Source organism: Zalophus californianus, chromosome 17 (assembly GCF_009762305.2).
Source record: "Zalophus californianus isolate mZalCal1 chromosome 17, mZalCal1.pri.v2, whole genome shotgun sequence".
Classification (NCBI taxonomy): domain Eukaryota; kingdom Metazoa; phylum Chordata; class Mammalia; order Carnivora; family Otariidae; genus Zalophus; species Zalophus californianus.
Window position 1 is genome coordinate 44,249,613 of NC_045611.1, and position 17,480 is coordinate 44,267,092.

Below are 17,480 nucleotides of genomic sequence, written 5' to 3' on the forward strand. Positions count from 1 at the left end.
CTGATAATATACAGGCTTTGGGCATAGCAGGAGTTGGCAAGGTTTCTGTGTAAGGGCCAGACAGTAAATATTTTAGGCTTGTGGGCCATATGGTCTCTGTTACAACTACTCTGGTTGTAGTGCAAAAGCATCAGAGACAACATGTAAAAAAAAAAAAAAATTGAGTGTAGCTGCATTCCAATATGATTTTATTCACAAAAACAGGCAGCAGGCTGGATTTGGCTATGAACTCTAAGTTGCTAACCTTAGTAATAGGGCTAAACTAGCCCTAGACCAAATGCTGCTCTACACTAACAAAAGCTTAAGCCTCAAAAGGGTCAAAATGATCTGAAGTAACTTACTCTTTAAAGGAACATAACAAAATACAGCCTTCAGCAATTTGAAAATTCAAGTAAAAAAATTCCAGGTACGCAAAGAAGCAGAAAAATAGGACCTATATTAAGAAGGAAGAAAACAACCAGAAATAACAGGTGATGGATTTAGCAAATAAGGATGTTAATGCAGATATTGGAAACATGATCCATAAGCTCAAGAATATAGAGGAAAAGATGAATATGATGAGAGAAAATGAAGATATAAAAAAGGTTCAAAAAAAAACTTCTAGAGAGGAAAAGTAGATAATATGAAAAAAATCAATGGATGGGAATAACAACAGATTAGACACTGAAGAAGTAAAGAGCAGTAAACTTGAAGAGAAAGCAACATAAGCTATCCAAATGCTTTGGCAACCGGCTGCGTTCCAGTAAAACTTTATTTACAAAAGCAGGTGGCATGGGCGCCTGGGTGGCTCAGTTGGTTAAGCGACTGCCTTCGGCTCAGGTCATGATCCTGGAGTCCCGGGATCGAGTCCCACATTGGGCTCCCTGCTCGGCAGGGAGTCTGCTTCTCCCTCTGACCCTCTTCCCTCTCGTGCTCTCTATCTCTCATTCTCTCTCTCTCAAATAAATAAAATCTTTAAAACAAACAAACAAACAAAAAACAAACAAACAAAAAACCAGGTGGCATGACTGATTTAGTCCTCAGGTAATAGTTTGCCAATCCTTGGCCTAGGATAACCACTAAAAAAATAAAACAAAGAAGTACTTGTAATATGTGAATAATAGAGGAAAAAATGGAATCATAAAAAAATTCTCAATCCAAAAGAAAGTAAGAATAGAAAAAAAGGAACAACAGTAAAATAACAATTGGGGAAAAAAGGAAAAAATGGCAACATGGTGTATTTAAACCCAACTTACTAATAATTACATTAAATGAAAATGGACTAAAAACTGTAATAAAAAAGTAGAGAGTATCAGACTGGAGAAAAAAGTAAGAACAAACTATATACTACTATAAGAAGCTCCTTATTGGGGTGCCTGGGTGGCTCAGTCGGTTAAGCATCCAACTCTTGGTTTCAGCTCAGGTCATGATCTCAGGGTCGACAGATTGAGGCCCACGTCAGGCTCTGCACTCAGCACTGACTCTGCTTGTCTCTCTCCCTCGGCTCCTCCCTCTGCTCCTCCCCCTGCGCATGCACGTGCGCGCACACACACTCTCTCTCTCTCTCAAATAAATAAATCTTTAAAAAAAAGCTCACTATAAGTATGAAAACATAGGAAGGTTAAAGTAAAAAGGATGGAGGGGCACCTGGGTGGCTCAGTTGGTTGAGTGTTCAACTCTTGGTTTTGGCTCAGATCATGATCTGGAATTGAGCCCCCCCATCAGGCTCCATGCTCAGTGGAGAGTCTGCTTGAGGATTCTCTCCCTCCGCCCTTCTCTCTGCTCACACTCTTTCTCTTTCTAAAATAAGTAAATCTTTTTTTTTTTTAAAGGATGGAAAACATGTAAAACTCTGTAACTACTAATCATAAGGAAGCCAAAATGGCTATAATATCAAACAACATAGATTTCAGAACAAAGAATATTATTAGGGATTAAATAAGGCATTTCATAATAATAGAGTGGGTCAATTCATGATAGAATGTAACAATTCTAAATGTGAATGCACCTAAAAACAGAACTTCAAAATACATTAAGTAAAAACTGATAGAATAGAAAAGGAAAAATAGACAAAACCAAAATTATGATTGAAGAGTTCAACTATCCTCTCAGTCACTGCTATAACAAATAGACTGAAATCAATAAGGATACAGAAGCCTTTACCATCACAATCAACCAAATTGACCTGATTATTTAGAGAATACTTTACCTAATAACACCAGAATAAATACTCTATACACATGCACGTGGAAAAGTCATCTACTTCAACTATATCTGTGCCACAAAAAAAGTCTCCATAAATTTAAGATCAAATAGAATATGTTCCCTGATTGAAAAGAATTAAAGTAGAAATCAATAGAAAGCTATCTGAAAAATCCCCAGGTTTTGGAAATTAAATACATTTCTTCTAAACCAATAGGTTGAAAAAGAACTCACAGGGGAAATTAGAAAATATTTTCAACTGAATCAAAATAAAAATACAACATGTCCAAATTTCTTGAAGACTACTTAAACAGTGCTTAGAGGGAAATTTATAGTATTAAATGCTTCTATTAAAAAAAAGTAAGGTCTCATATCAATATAAGCTTCCATCTGCAAAACTAGAACATGATTTAATAAAGTACTGGAAAAAAAAGGAAACAAAAAAGATAAGAAAAGAAGTAAAGAAAGAAGAAACAAAAACAATGGAGTAAACCAATGAAACCAAAAGCTGGTACTTTGAAACAATCAAAGAAATTGATAAACCTCTAGCCAACTGACCTAGTAAAAGAATAAGACACAAATTACCAATAACATAAACGAAAGAGGGGCAATGCTACAGATTGCACAAACATCAAAAGGATAAAAAGTATATTTTAGGGGGCGCCTGAGTGGCTCAGTCGTTAAGCATCTGCCTTTGGCTCAGGTCATGATCCCAAGGTCCTGGGATCAAGCCCCGCATCCAGCTCCCTGCTCCGCGGGAAGCCTGCTTCTCCCTCTCCCACTCCCCCTGCTTGTGTTCCCTCTCTCGCTGTGTCTCTCTCTGTCAAAAAAATAAAAATCTTAAAAAAGTATATTTTAGACAACTTTATGTGAATAAATTTGATAAATTCCTTGAAAGATACAAACTATAGAAGCTCACAGAAGGGAAAAAACCCAATAACCTGAATATTCCTTTTTTTTTTTTAAAGATTTTATTTATTTGACAGAGACACAGCGAGAAAGGGAACACAAGCAGGGGGAGTGGGTGGGAGAGGGAGAAGCAGGCTTTCCTGCGGAGCAGGGAGCCCGATGCGGGGCTCGATCGCAGGATCCTGGGACCATGACCTGAGCCAAAGGCAGACGCTTAACGACTGAGCCACTCAGGTGTCCCTAACCTGAATATTCCTAATTCTACTAAAGAAACTGAGCTGCTAGTTAAACACCTAACCACAAAATAATCTCCAGGTTAAGACGGCTTCACTGGTGAATTCTAACAAACATTTTAAGAAGAAAAAAAAAACCAATTTATACAAATTCTTTCAGAAAATAAGAGGAGAGAATACTTCCCAACTTATTTTATAAAAATTACCCTGATACTGGGGTGCCTGGGTGGCTCAGTTGGCTGAGCGGCTGACTCTTGATTTCGGCTCAGGTCATGAGATTGAGCCCAGCGTTCAGCTCAGTGGGGAGCAGCTTGAGAGTCTCTCCCTTGCCCTCTGCCCCTCCCCCCACTCGCACGTATGCACACTTCTCTTTCTCAAATAAATAAATCTTAAAAAAAAAAGAATTACCCTGATACCAAAACTAAACAAAGGTATTACAAGAAAAATCAAACCAAATTCTTATGAACCATAAACAAAAGAACTCTTAACAATGTATTAGTAAATTCATTAAGCAGTATATTAAAAAATATGTATCATTACAAAGTGGCATTTATCCTAGGGCTACTTAGTTGGCTAAACATATCAAAATCAATATAATTCACTGTGTTAATAGAAAAAAGAGAAAATTCATATAATGGGGAATAACCAATAGATTCAGAAAAACTTGAAAAAATTCAACACCCTCTCATTATAAAAACTATCAGCAAACTAGAACTTTTTTACATGACAAATCTATGCAAAATCTGTAGCTAATATCATACTTAATAGTAAAACACTGAATCCCTTTCCCCTAAGTCAGGAATAAGGTAAAAATGTCTGTTCTCACCACTTTTAATCAATACTGTACTGAAGGTTCTAGACAATGTAGTAAATAAATAGACTGAAAAGCAAGATGGTATGGTGAGCGCTGTGAATTGTGTAAGCCTGATGAATCACAGACCTGTACCTCTGAAACAAATAATACATATGTTAAAAAAAAAAAAGAAGATAGTAGGAAGCGAAAAATGAAGGGGGAAATCGGAGGGGGAGATGAACCATGAGAGACTATAGACTCTGAGAAACAAACAGAGGGCTCTAGAGGGGAGAGCGGTGGGGGGATGGGTTAGCCTGGTGATGGGTATTAAAGAGGGCACGTATTGAATGGAGCACTGGGTGTTATACGCAAACAATGAATCATGGAACACTGTATCAAAAACTAATGATGTAATGTATGGTGATTAACATAATAAAATTAAATTAAAAAAAGAAAAGCAGGATGGAAAAGTCATTATTCACATATGACATGACTGTCTATGTAGAAAATCGTAAATATACAAAAAATTACTAGAATAAGTGACTAGAAAGATTGTAGGTCAATATACAAAAACCAATTGCATTTTCATATATTAGCAGTAAACAGTGAGAATTTGACATAAAAATGAATAGCATTTACATAAATAAAAATACCCAGGGATCAATATATCAAAACATGTACAAGAAGGTAAACTAAAAACAACAAAGCATTACTGAGAGAATTTAAAGATCTAAATAAAAAGAGATATACATGAATTGGAAAATCATATTATTATTAATGATGACTATTCTTGAATTTAAACTGTTAATAAGCATTTTAACATCTTCTACCCTAACAGGCCGTTTTTACACATTTTTCTAATGTGCTTTAGGTCTTATGTTATAAAAAGTTTAAGAGAACAGTTATTGATTAATGTTGTAAGTTTCTGTTTGGGATGATGAAAACCTTCTGGAAATACATAGTGGAGCTGGTTACACAACACTGTGAATGTACTTAATGGGACTAAACTATAAACTTAACAATGGCTAAAATGGTGAAATTTTATATTATATTATGTATATTTTACCACACACACAGAGTTAAACAGAAAAGCATAGAAACACAAAGATCCATATGTGAGCATTGGGGTGAGCACTTGGAAGACTGGAAAAGGAGCAAAGGTGTTAAATGGGAAAACAAGTGACCACGGTATGCAAGAGGCACTCAAAATAAAGATATCAGTGGGGATGAAGGAACTGTGTTATAAGGAATAATATATACCACTAAATTGTGCAGTGGAAGAGAGACATTTAACTCAAGCTAGCTGTATTAGTAGGTGGGTATGGGACTGGGGCCAAAAGCAGACTGAAAACAAAATAAGAAAGAAAAGGATGGGCAGGAGATAATGAGATAAATCTTGGCCATATGCCTGAAGTATCTGTGAACATGCAGGTGGTGATATTTATTTGGAGACTGGATATGGTTCTGACAGAGTTTTAGGTTTAAAATTATGTGAGCATCATTAGACTAGTGGTAGATTGTGAATAGGAACAGGAGACTAAAGAGAAGAGAACCAATAAAAAATCTGGAGGACACTAGTATTTAAGACATCCAGATACAAGGATGAATTTTTTTTTTAAGATTTTATTTATTTATTTAGAGAGCATGCACACGTGAGCGGGGTGGGGGAGGGAGGCATAGAGGGAGAGGGAGAGAGAGAATCCCAAGGAGACTCGGACAAGGGGCTCAATCCCATAACACCGAGATCATGCTCTGAGCTGAAACCAAGAGTCGAATGCTTAACTGACTGAGCTACCCAGGTACCCCTAAAGACGAATTTTCTGAAAGAACCAAGAAAGAGTAACAACTTTGAAACCAAGAACAGAATATTTCAAGAGTTAAACTTGTAATTCAGTATGGTGATCTAAGGATATACATTTACTTCTCCTGCATCCAAATATAAAAGTGTAAGAAATTTAAACATAGGAACACCATTAGCATAATGGGGGAGTATTATTGGCAGGCCACAGATTTTTAGGAATTGTTAGCAGCTATGAGCAAAACTGAAGGATCAGACAGGAGAAAAGTAAGATTCCCAGTTTTGTACAATTTGCCCAGCATAGCTCTATTCTCAAAGCCTCAAGACAAGACTCCTTGCCACTTATTAATAGCAATATATCAATTCCATCTCCCTCTTGACTGTTTTTATCTAAACAAGACAAGCTCATACAGTAATATGTTCTCATTTGAGGAAACGCTTTTGTCCCAACTTTGCCTCTGGGGGAAGACTGAGAAAGATGTTCAATGATATACCCACTTAATGTGTGAACACTGGTTAAAATTAGAAGGAGCATTTGTGGAAGGAAAAGACTTAGCTGGCTGATATGGGAAGAAATGAGGATCACTTCTCTGTAGGGGAATATAGGCAGGAGGATTTAGTGCAAGAAAGGCAAATGCTCAAATATCCATTAAAAAAAAAAAAGACGCCTTTGGAAAGGAGAGAGAAATCATCACCTCACCTGAGCCATGGTTTTGAGATCTGCAAGGTGACCAGTCTTCCTTTGGGTTCCTCTTTGGAAAAGAGGCAGTTCCTATGAAGGCAAAGCTGAGATGAAAAGAAGCCACATGACACTATACACACCTTACAACTCTCTTGTGACTTAGGATTCAATTGAAATTGCCTCCATTTCCCTTACTTTGGCCCTTGACCACTCTGCATATTCCACATCATTTATGGGGGGAGAATGAGCTAGACAGATCTTATTTTATCCCCGAATCCAGAGATACAGGCTCTTGGGCAACAGGATAGATTTTGGGCAAGTTCCCCTTCTTTCTAGCACCATCTTTTCTCTCTTAGCAGCCTACCTCCAAGCTGCTCTCCATAAGGCTCTACGATTTATACGATCACCAACGATATATGAAAATACCTATCACCCCACACCCTGAAATTTGCGGATAGAAACTTCTAGATGCTTGCCTATCTAATAGGTAGAAATTGTAGTTCTAGCTTTTCTTTTCTTTTTTTTTAAAGATTTTATTTATTTATTTGACAGAGAGAGAGACAGCAAGAGAGGGAACACAAGCAGGGGGAGTGGGAGAGGGAGAAGGAGGCTTCCTGCCGAACAGGGAGCCCGATGCGGGGCTCAATCCCAGGACCCTGAGATCATGACCTGAGCCGAAGGCAGTCGCTTAACCAAATGAGCCACCCAGGTGCCCCTATTTTTCTTATTATGACAAAAAATAAGCTTCTTTCCATAAGTTTAAAAAACATCCTTAGTTTCTCATGTGAATGGTCTCTTATAATTCTTTAATTTCTCTATCATATTTTTATTTTCTAGATTGGTTATTAGATCTTTTTAAAAGGAAGGAAATATTATATTCTTTTTTTAAAAAATATTTTTATTTATTTATTTGATAGAGCACAAGCAGGGGGAGAGGCAGGCCCCGCAGGGAGCCCGATGCGGGATCCCAGAACCCTGGGATCACGACCTGAGCCGAAGGCAGACGCTTAACCAACTGAGCAACACAGGCGCCCTGGAAATATTGCATTCACTTAAAATAATTTTTTATAGTTTCTCGATTGACTTTCTATGCAAAAATAACATAACAGATTATTGACCATCTGGTTTAGTACTGTTAGGTGTTCAATAACATTATTTCCTCCCTTCATCAAAACTGCCATCATGTACTTTATTTCCTTTATATATTTGAGTAGATTTGGATTTTATATTTAGTTTCACTGATCTGTTCATTTAATTGTCTGGATGACTCTGCAGTTACTACAGTTTTATATTTTAGTATCAGGTTTGGGCTATTTCCCCCTTCATTATTTTCTTTCAGAATTTCTGGCTTGTTCATATCCTCCTAAGAATTTTAGAAAGTTCAAAAATTTTACTGAAATTTTAATGGAACTGCACGATGTTAGGGAGTTTTAACACTTTATCACTTTGTGTCTTCCTGTTCTTTTATTCAAGTCTGACTTTTTGAGTCCCTTAGGAACATTCTTTTTTCACAGATTACAAAATCCTTTGTATCTCATATTTTTGATGGCCACTGGCCATTTTCCATAGTTTTCTGATACATACATATACATACATATAAGCACACATAGGAAGCCTATTGATTTGTCAATGTTTTTTCCAACAAACCTCTGAGTTTTCTAATTGTTGTCATTGTTTTTAACAGCATGGTAACTTAGAAATTTTTCTCTCAGTCTCAGCAGATGTCCCAAAGCTGGTGAGCAAAACAAGCTTCTAAGTGTCCCTCATTCTAAAATAAAATCTTGTAAAAAACATAATGTTTGCTATCATTAATTTAACCCCAACTTCAAGAGGCTGGAGAGGCTGAGAGAAGGAAATGTCTAGGAGAGTAAAAATTGTTTTTAGGGCATAGTTTTCCAGGGGAAGAAAACAAGGGGCCCCTCAGAGGCTGACGCCACTGGAAACCAAAGTGGTGAAATGAATTTGGGGGAAATGTACATATTTCCAGGATTTGAGAGGGAAAAGTGACTGAGAGGGCTAATTCTCACCTGAGCTCTAGATGGCTCCCCATGGATGGAGCCTGCCTGGGTTGACTTGGATCCTCTTGTCCAAGAGGACTCAATGGAGAGACAAGACCCACCAGAGCAGGTGGACTACTGCATGCTCAGAGAAAACACTGAGGAGACAGCTAGAGAAGTGGCTGCACCCATGAGAAGGGAAGTGTATCTGGAAGTTCCCAGCAGTGGGTTCTCTCAGAAGGTTAAGAGATGACTTACACTAAATTATAATGGTACCAATCATGTTAGTCTCTTCTTGTCCCTGACTTCTGACTTGTCTCCTGTTTTCCAGTTCCCAATCCATTCCAGCTAGAGACTACCCACCTAGAGGAGGTAAGGAGGAGACAAAATAGAGGTTGAGGAATTAAAGAAGAAACTGATCATGTACTCTTTTCCCCAGCAGGCTTCCAGCAGGAGGGAGAGTTTTTACTTTTAAAAACAAGTTCGAAGTATTGATTTCTATAGTGACTATCTTATTTAAATAGCTATTGGAAGATGAGACTAATCTTCTATTTGAATGTTCAACAGATTCAGTCTTTAGAATGACTGAAGAAATTACTGAATCTGTCTAGGAATGCCTCCAGCAGCAGGGAAAAAAAGAGATTCACCCAAATAGAAACTATGAGTGGCAATTATGGGAGAAATTTTTTATGTGTGTCTTCCCAAATGGTGCTCTACTCATTTGAACATACAAGTTATTAGTCAGTGTGGGGTTTCCCAATATACAATCCTACCATCTGAAAATTATTTTTATTTTACTTCCTTTTATCCATTAAAAGAAAAGTCTCTATTTCACTTGTCTAATTGCCACAGGGTCAAATTTTACAAGCGTATAAAACGACCAATATTCAGATAACCTAAACACATATTTAACTGGTCATGCATCCAGTTTCTCAAGCGCTCCATCTCAGTCACACAATAAACAATATTCATGAATTACCGCGGATTGTGCACACAAAACACTCTAAAAATTAGACAAAGACACAATTGTATCACCCACGACACAATCACAATCCCATAAGCACACGTCATGCATAATCTCACAGAGCCTATAACAGACTTCTACACAAAGTAGCAAAATTTTACTCACAAACCCCTTACTGTCGTTTCTCCACAGGTCGCATGCAGTCTCAAACACAAATCGACTCGTAACCTATTTGAAAAATTAGACACACACGGAGACCTTATCACTTTCACAAACAACCGGTTCCACAACGTCACCCGGAGTAACACATGCCCAAACTACACAAGGACAGCCACAAAAAGCTATACGAACTGAACGCCCGTGTGTGCCAGGCCGCATTCCTAGACTTGGGGTGTCCTTACGGGGGAGAAAAAAATCAGACAAAATTCCTGCCCTCCCCATCCTCACACCAGCCCCGGGCTTCCAGTTTCCTCTTCGGCGCTGTCCAGCCTGGACTACCAGTTGCCTCTAGGGCGCTCCCCGACCCGGGCTCCCTATTCCCTCCTCGGCGTTCCTCGGCCCTGGATCCTGGTTCCTTCTTTTACTTAGGTTCTCGCTTCCTTCCTCGCTCTCTGTAGGGCCCAGACTCTCGCCTTCCTCCCCGGCCTTCTTGGCCCAGGTTCCCTCTTCCTTCCTCGCTGTTCCCAGCCCAGGTTTCCGCCTCCCTCCTCGGCATTCCCCCCGGGTCCCGCCATCACCCGCCTCCTCCGCCTCCCTAAGACCCACCAGCCTCACCTCCGACCACCGGCCAGCCGTCTGCGCCTGCGTACTCCCGCGCGGGCTGTACCTCCCAAGTGTCTCCGCGGCTCGGTCTTTGAGGCCCTTGTCTCCGAGCGCGCGCGCGCGCGCGCGCGCGCGCGCGCGCGCCTTCTCGACATACGGGCTTTTCCGGCCTTGAACTACATTTCCCACAGCCCCTGTGCCGCTTTTTTGAAACGAACTTTGATCGAACTTTGATCCCTGGGTTCTCTCTGGTTATCGCCCGAAACCCTGAAAGTCGTCGCGCTCCGAGTGGAAACCGTTGCGCACGGTGAGGAAGCCCATCGCCTCCACAGTGCTGACAGAGTGTGTGGAGCCTGGGGCTCAAGCCTGTGTATGCGCGTTTGTGGCCTTGACGAAGCCGAGGGCGAGTATGTGCGGTGATGTGGCTGTGACAGGTGTGTGATGTGCGTGTGTGTCCCTAATCGGATGGAGGACATGGTGGGTGACCAGGCGGCTGTGATGTGACGCATGTGACACTGTGGGGTTTGAGACTGCCCATGATAAGATAGTGCCTAGTTGTTACCTAGTGTGATGGAAGAGGCTTTTAATTCTCTGACCGGCACGAGTTTGGTTGTGTAATGAGATAGAGCTTCATGTCTTCAGTTCTGGGTTCAACGTCGGGGCTGAGGGGTCTGTTCAAGACTTCTCTGAGAGTCTATCTGTGCTTGTGAAGACGGCAATGCCTGTGTTAACTCAAGTCGTGCTGCACCGAAGCATAGCCTGAGCTGCCTTGTCAGGGCACCCCCACCTCCAGTGCCTAGCTTCGTGCTTAACACACTGGGGGTGTTAAGATGATGTTGCCCATCTAGGGGCCAATTTTAGGTTCTGTCCTTTCTTAGGATTTGTATATGCCTGGGTTCCCTGCAACTTCCTTTTTTCTCCTGCTTTACAGCCATGGACTCCAGCTGCAGAGAAAAGGTCACCAAAAGGGAGTCAGATATTTGAGTGGTAGTATAAAGGTAACATACAAGCAAAGGAGCACACACCTGTTTTTGGAATGAATTTTAGAATTGGAAGAGTCCCAGGAAGACGTTTGGAGAACGTGGGAGTAGGATTCCTTCCTCGGAGGATCTCCCTGGGGAGCTGAGGGCATGTTCCCTGTTTCATAACCACATCCTTCCCAAAGCTGTCTCCCCAGGAAACTTGCTGTGAACTTAGAGAAAGTTTCAGCCTTGGATGTCAGTGACCCTGGCCTTTTCCTTTCATACTAAAAAGGATTAGCAGTACTCCCCATCTCCCTTTTACTTCCCTCTGTGTGTGATAGATGGCAAGAGACTGGTTCTTGAAGAACTTCTTCGAATTTCACGAGTCTGTGCTCCAAGAAAGGTCTGGTGTCTGATGATTCCCTCCCCTTCCCCTGCAGTGCTCTTTTCTGAGTGAAGAGCCCTGCATTACTGGGCATATATGAAACCAAGCTCAAGGTTGGGGGTTTTGTTGCCTTTGTTCTCTTTTTGTTTTTTAGAAAAGTTCTTCTCCTGAAATGGTTAGGTTACTATTAGGCAGGGCCTTGTGATGTACTTTGACTAATAGCATGTGGTGGAAGTGATGCTTTCGAGACAAAGCCTTAGGAGGTCTTGCAGCTTTTGCTCTTTTCCTCTTCCTGCCCTGAGACCACTTCAAACTGAAGGTTATGACTAGCTTGCTTAAAGACGAAAGATCACCTGGAGACAGAAGCCCAGCTGACATTCAGCAATAGCTGCCAGATATTTCACTGAGACCATATTAGACCATCCAGTCCCCACCAAGCCACTGGCTGCTATCAGATGAGTGGAATTAGTAGAACCACTCAGCCACGCCAAGCCAAATTTGCCAACCCCAGAATAATGAGCTAATGAATGTTTTTTGTTTTAAGCCACAAACTTTGGGCATGGTTACACAGCAATAGATAACTGAAACAGGTGTTTAACTTTCTAGACTTTTCTTAAAATCTATCACTCCATATTGATATAATTGTATTGGGCAACCTGTTTTGTAAAGTGATTTCTCTACTGGTATTATATCTTGAAATTTTTCTATATCCTTAATTACTTCCTACAGCTCTGCATTTGTTTATCTTGGTATTCTTTTACATGGATATTTTATAATTTATTTAACTATTAACTTTGCTGAGCAACTCCTTCTTACTGTCCAGCTCCCATGTCTTCACCAACTTTACATTCCCTTCCAGAACCTTAGCAGGACATGGTTCCCGTCATTTCATGGGTATGTAGACTTAGGAATGTGGTATTGACTTCTGCTGAGTGGAATATAGATGACTCAACCCACATAGAGGAATTTGTTCAAGGGTGTGATACAGGTTCTATATACATTTATTTAACTAATCAACTGGGTCTCCATGATTACAATATCTTTTTCCCCCTTTCCAATTCAAAATCTGCATTGTGGAGCCATCTTACTTCCTTCATTGTGACTCATTAGGGTACTTAGCTAATTTTCTGAAGGACTGATTTAAGATTCCTGGAGGTAGAAATGGACATCTCTGCTGTGTTTTCTAAAGTGTCATCATCCCGATCCTTCAGATTACTTTCTTAACTTCCTTTTCTGCCTAATCATCAAAGGAAGGGTCTGAATTTCTGCATAGCCACATCAGGCCTAAGTCCCATTTCTTCTCCTACATGCAGGGTTTAGTATTAATTTCCAAGGCAGATGTGATTTCCTTGTTGGAGCAATGGCTGGTGGAGAGACTGGCAATAAGAGATCTGAACCGAGGTAATTGAGGGGCAACCAGCAAGAGGAATCCATTGTGTATTAAAATCCTAGGTTTTGTACTATACCTTGGCTAACTGAATTTAAATTTAAAAAAATCTTAAGTTTCAAAATTAAGAGCTTTAAGGTAGTAGAATCTGAAAGGCTTCACATCTATGGAGAAACTTTAGGCCACTTATAGCCAGAATTCATACCACTACAGAACTCTACTCCATGTTTCATACACATATCTTCTATTATTTCTTCTGCTTTCAAAGAGGGAGGGATTAGCTCTATTATTTTTTCTGACTGTAAAATTAGTACATTCTTAATTCAGAAATTTAGAAAATACAGAAAAGCTTAAAATAAAGCTCATGTAGAAACAGCTTCTTTGAACATTTTATTCCAAATCATTTCATCTGTTTGTGAATTAACACATGGATATAGGCATATAGGATTTATTCATTCAAAACAGAATCATACCACAATACTGTTTTGTAATCTACCTTCTTCATCTAACAAAATATAGTGAACAGCTTTTCATGTCATCAAATTACAAACTGTCACAAATGTTTTGACTAAGACATTTCCTTACTGAAGGATATTTAACTTCTTTCTAGCTTTCCCCATACAGCATTTCACTGCACACTCCTTTTTGTGAACATGTATATCTTAAAGTCTTAAACATTGTTGAGAATGAGGCTTTCAAAGTTAAAATCGACTTATATACCTTCATCAACTGCCCTGCTTAAATTTTCACCAACATACCATAAAGAGTGTCTATTCTACTAATATAGGATATTATCAGTCCTTTAAATCTACCTTTAGTGGAAGTTGTGTTTGTTTGCTTAAATTAATTACCTATGCTGAGGTTTCATTTAATGTAATAAAATCTGGGCGTCTGGGACAAAAAACCCGAATCAAAGAGAACTGATTTTGTAGTTAGAGAAATGTGGATTCATATCATAGACCTCCATTTACTGAGCATATATAATTTCTTTTCCTTCATTTTAAATGAGACTTTTTGTACAAAGTAGAACACAGATCTTAAAATCATAGCTTAATGATTTCTTTTATAAACCCTTACAACCACCGTTTGATAAACTCCAACATCCCAGAAGCCTCCCTCATGTCTCTTCCCAATCAATATACCTCTAAGTTAACCATTATTTTGACCTCAATCACAATAATTGAACTTTACAGAACTGCAATCATACAGTATGTACTTTTGTGTCTGGTCTCTTCTATGCAACATTGTATCCGTAACAGCCACCCATGCTGTATGCAGCAGTAGCTTGTAACTTAACATAGTATTGTATAGTATTATATTGTCTGAATGTGCCATAATTCATTTATCCATTCTCTTGTTGATGGAGTATTTGAGTTTCCAGTTTTTGGCTATTATGAGTAAAGCTACTGTGAACATTCTTCTGTCAGTCTCTGGCATGCATATGAAATCAGTTGTTTGTGTTATGTACCCAAAAACAGAATTGCTAGATCAGAAAGTAAATGTTTAGATTTAATAAATATTGCAAAATAGTGTTTGAAAGTGAATGTTCCATCTTATGCTCCCACGTGCTATGTATGAGAATTCCAGTTGCCTCACCCGATCAGCATTATTATCGTCAGTCTTTTGAATTTTAGCCATTCTAATGGGTGTGTAGTAGTACATTTATATTTAATTTGCATTCCCCTTATGACCAGTGATGCTGCCAACATAAATTCCTAAGGATAATGGTATTCACAGAGCTGGGAATGAACAAAATTGAAATAAGTGAAGTTTCACAATAAAAGAAGTGCATAGCTTACCATATGACCCAGCCAACTGCGATCTTCGCCATTTATCCCAGAGAAATGAAAACATAGGTTTACACAAACGCCTATACATGAATGGTCATAGTAGATTTGTAACAACCCAGAACTGGAAATAACCCAAGTGTCTTTTAACAGGTAAATGGTTAAACAAACTAGGGTTTATCTTTACCATGGAAAAACACTGGCAATAAAAAGGAATGAACCATTGAAACTCACAATTTGGGTGGACCTCAAGGGAATTATGCTAACTGAAAAATAACGAATCGCATGAAAGTTATAATCTGTATGAATCCATTTATGTATCATTCTTAAAATGCAAAACTACAGAGATGGAGAATAGCTTAGAGGATGCCAGGAATTGGGTGGAGAGGAGGTGGCTATGTGACTATGAAAGGGTAGCAAAAGGGATCCTTGGGATAGAACTGTTCTGAGTCATGACGGTAGTGGTTGTCACAGGACTCTGCACAAATGATAAAAATGCAGAGAACTAAATATACACATAGATACACAAATGGGTGCATGTTAAACTTGCAAAAGATGTAAGTTCTGGGGACTGTGTCAATATCAATATCTTGGTCATGATATTGTACTATTATTTTACAAGAAATAACCATTGAGGGAAGCTGGGTGAAGGTTATGTGGGCTCTAGTATTTCTTACAACTGCATGTAAATCTACAATGATCTCAAAATAAAAAATTAAAATATAAGCACATAGCTGGGACAAGTTTCCTGGTTTGCCATTTGGCAAAAAATAGAATTATATCCTTACATCATCATACCACAAGAATAAACTCCAAATAGATTAGGAATGTAAACATTAGAAATGAAACCATGGAGGTCTTAGAATAAAGCATCAGTGAATCCCTCTTTAACCTCGATGTAAGAAAGAACTTTCTTACTATGATTCAGAAAACAGATGCAACAAAAGAAAATATTCAGAGATCTGACTTCATTAGAAAAAACCATAAAATCAAAAGACAACTTACAAATTGGGAAAAAATATTTGCAAGATGTATCACAAATCAAGGGCTAATATTCCTGTATTAGTTTGCTAGGGCCATCATAACAAAATACCACCAGTTGGATGGTTTAAACAACAAAAATTAATTTTCTCATAGTTCTGGAAGTTGAAGTCCAAGATGAAGGTGTTGGCAGGTTTACTTTCTCCTGAGGTCACTTCTGCTTGGCCTGAAGATCACTGCCTTCTGTGTCCTCATGTGGTTTTTTTCTCTGTATGTTTGCATCACAGTCTCTCTGTATACCCTAATCTCCTCTTTCTATAAGGACACTAGTTAGATTGGATTAGGGTCCACCCTAACAGCCTCACTTTAACTTAACTCTTTAAAGGCCCTATCTCCAAATAAAGTCACATTCTAAGGTATGGTGCAAGGGATTAGGGCCTCAACATTATGAACTGGGAGTGGGGACATAATTCAGTCCATAAGAATTCCTAATATTAAAAAAAAACCTCTCTCTTTGCATTCCCAGCGCAGCCATGCCTCGTGGTCCCAAGAAGCATCTGAAGCGTGTAGCAGCTCCAAAGCATTGGATGCTGGATAAACTGACTGGTGTGTTTGCTCCTCGCCCATCTACTGGTCCCCATAAGCTGAGAGAATGTCTCCCTCTCATCATTTTCCTAAGGAACAGACTTAAGTATGCCCTCACAGGAGACGAAGTAAAGAAGATCTGTATGCAACGTTTTATTAAGATTGATGGCAAGGTCCGAACTGATATAACCTACCCTGCTGGTTTTATGGATGTCATCAGCATTGACAAGACCGGGGAGAATTTCCGTCTGATCTATGACACCAAGGGTCGCTTTGCTGTTCATCGGATTACACCTGAGGAGGCCAAGTATAAGTTGTGCAAAGTGAGAAAGATCTTTGTGGGGACAAAAGGAATCCCTCATCTGGTGACTCATGATGCACGCACCGTCCGCCGTCCTGATCCCCTCATCAAGGTGAATGATACCATTCAGATTGATTTGGAGACTGGGAAGATTACTGATTTCATCAAGTTTGATACTGGTAACCTGTGTATGGTGACTGGGGGTGCCAACCTGGGAAGAATTGGTGTGATCACCAACAGAGAGAGACACCCTGGTTCGTTTGATGTGGTTCATGTGAAAGATGCCAATGGCAACAGCTTTGCCACCCGACTCTCCAACATTTTTGTTATTGGCAAAGGCAACAAACCCTGGATTTCTCTTCCCCGTGGAAAGGGTATCCGCCTCACCATCGCTGAAGAGAGAGACAAGAGACTGGCTGCCAAACAGAGCAGCGGGTAAAATGGTCCCTAGGTGACGTGACTGGAAGACTTTATACTTAATTAAAGGTCATACAGCACGATAAAAAAATAAAAAAATAAATAAAAATAAAAAAACCCTCTTCATTTCACAATATATACAAATACTGAATCATTATGTTGTACATCTGAAACTAAGTTATATGTCAATTATACCCCAATTTAAAAAAACTCTTAAATTGAGGGAAATACCAACAAATTTGACAGAAAAAATGGCTAAAAGGAACAAACAATTCATAAAAAATATGTAAAAGCACTTAAATGTATGAAAAGAGAAATGGAAATTAAAATGATACTGGCACCATTTCCCACCTGTC

The 17,480-nt window shown here is 39.3% G+C and overlaps 2 protein-coding genes across 16 annotated transcripts in view; one reads left to right on the forward strand and one right to left on the reverse strand.

The window, feature by feature from the left end:
• The window catches only part of LOC113935570 (zinc finger protein 567), a 29,163-nt gene extending 18,741 nt beyond the window's left edge, over window positions 1–10,422 (reverse strand). The window contains 3 exon segments of the mRNA XM_027617750.2: window positions 6,615–6,686; window positions 9,723–9,785; window positions 10,332–10,422. Of these exon segments, the coding sequence (XP_027473551.2) occupies window positions 6,615–6,623 (9 nt within the window). The 5' untranslated portion in view covers window positions 6,624–6,686; window positions 9,723–9,785; window positions 10,332–10,422.
• The window catches only part of LOC113935623 (40S ribosomal protein S4, X isoform-like), an 86,058-nt gene extending 68,798 nt beyond the window's left edge, over window positions 1–17,260 (forward strand). For 3 of the 15 annotated variants that reach the window (XM_035725026.1, XM_035725023.1, XM_027617908.2), the window contains one exon: window positions 16,348–17,260. In XM_035725026.1, the coding sequence (XP_035580919.1) occupies window positions 16,355–17,146 (792 nt within the window). In that variant the 5' untranslated portion in view covers window positions 16,348–16,354 and the 3' untranslated portion in view covers window positions 17,147–17,260. Of the gene's footprint in view, window positions 1–10,483; window positions 10,754–11,250; window positions 11,318–11,757; window positions 11,780–12,979; window positions 13,068–14,868; window positions 14,994–16,347 lie in introns of those variants that run through there. The other 12 variants (XM_035725022.1, XM_027617903.2, XM_035725027.1 and 9 more) reach the window with 12 other exon arrangements.
• Window positions 17,261–17,480: the final 220 nt, after the last annotated feature.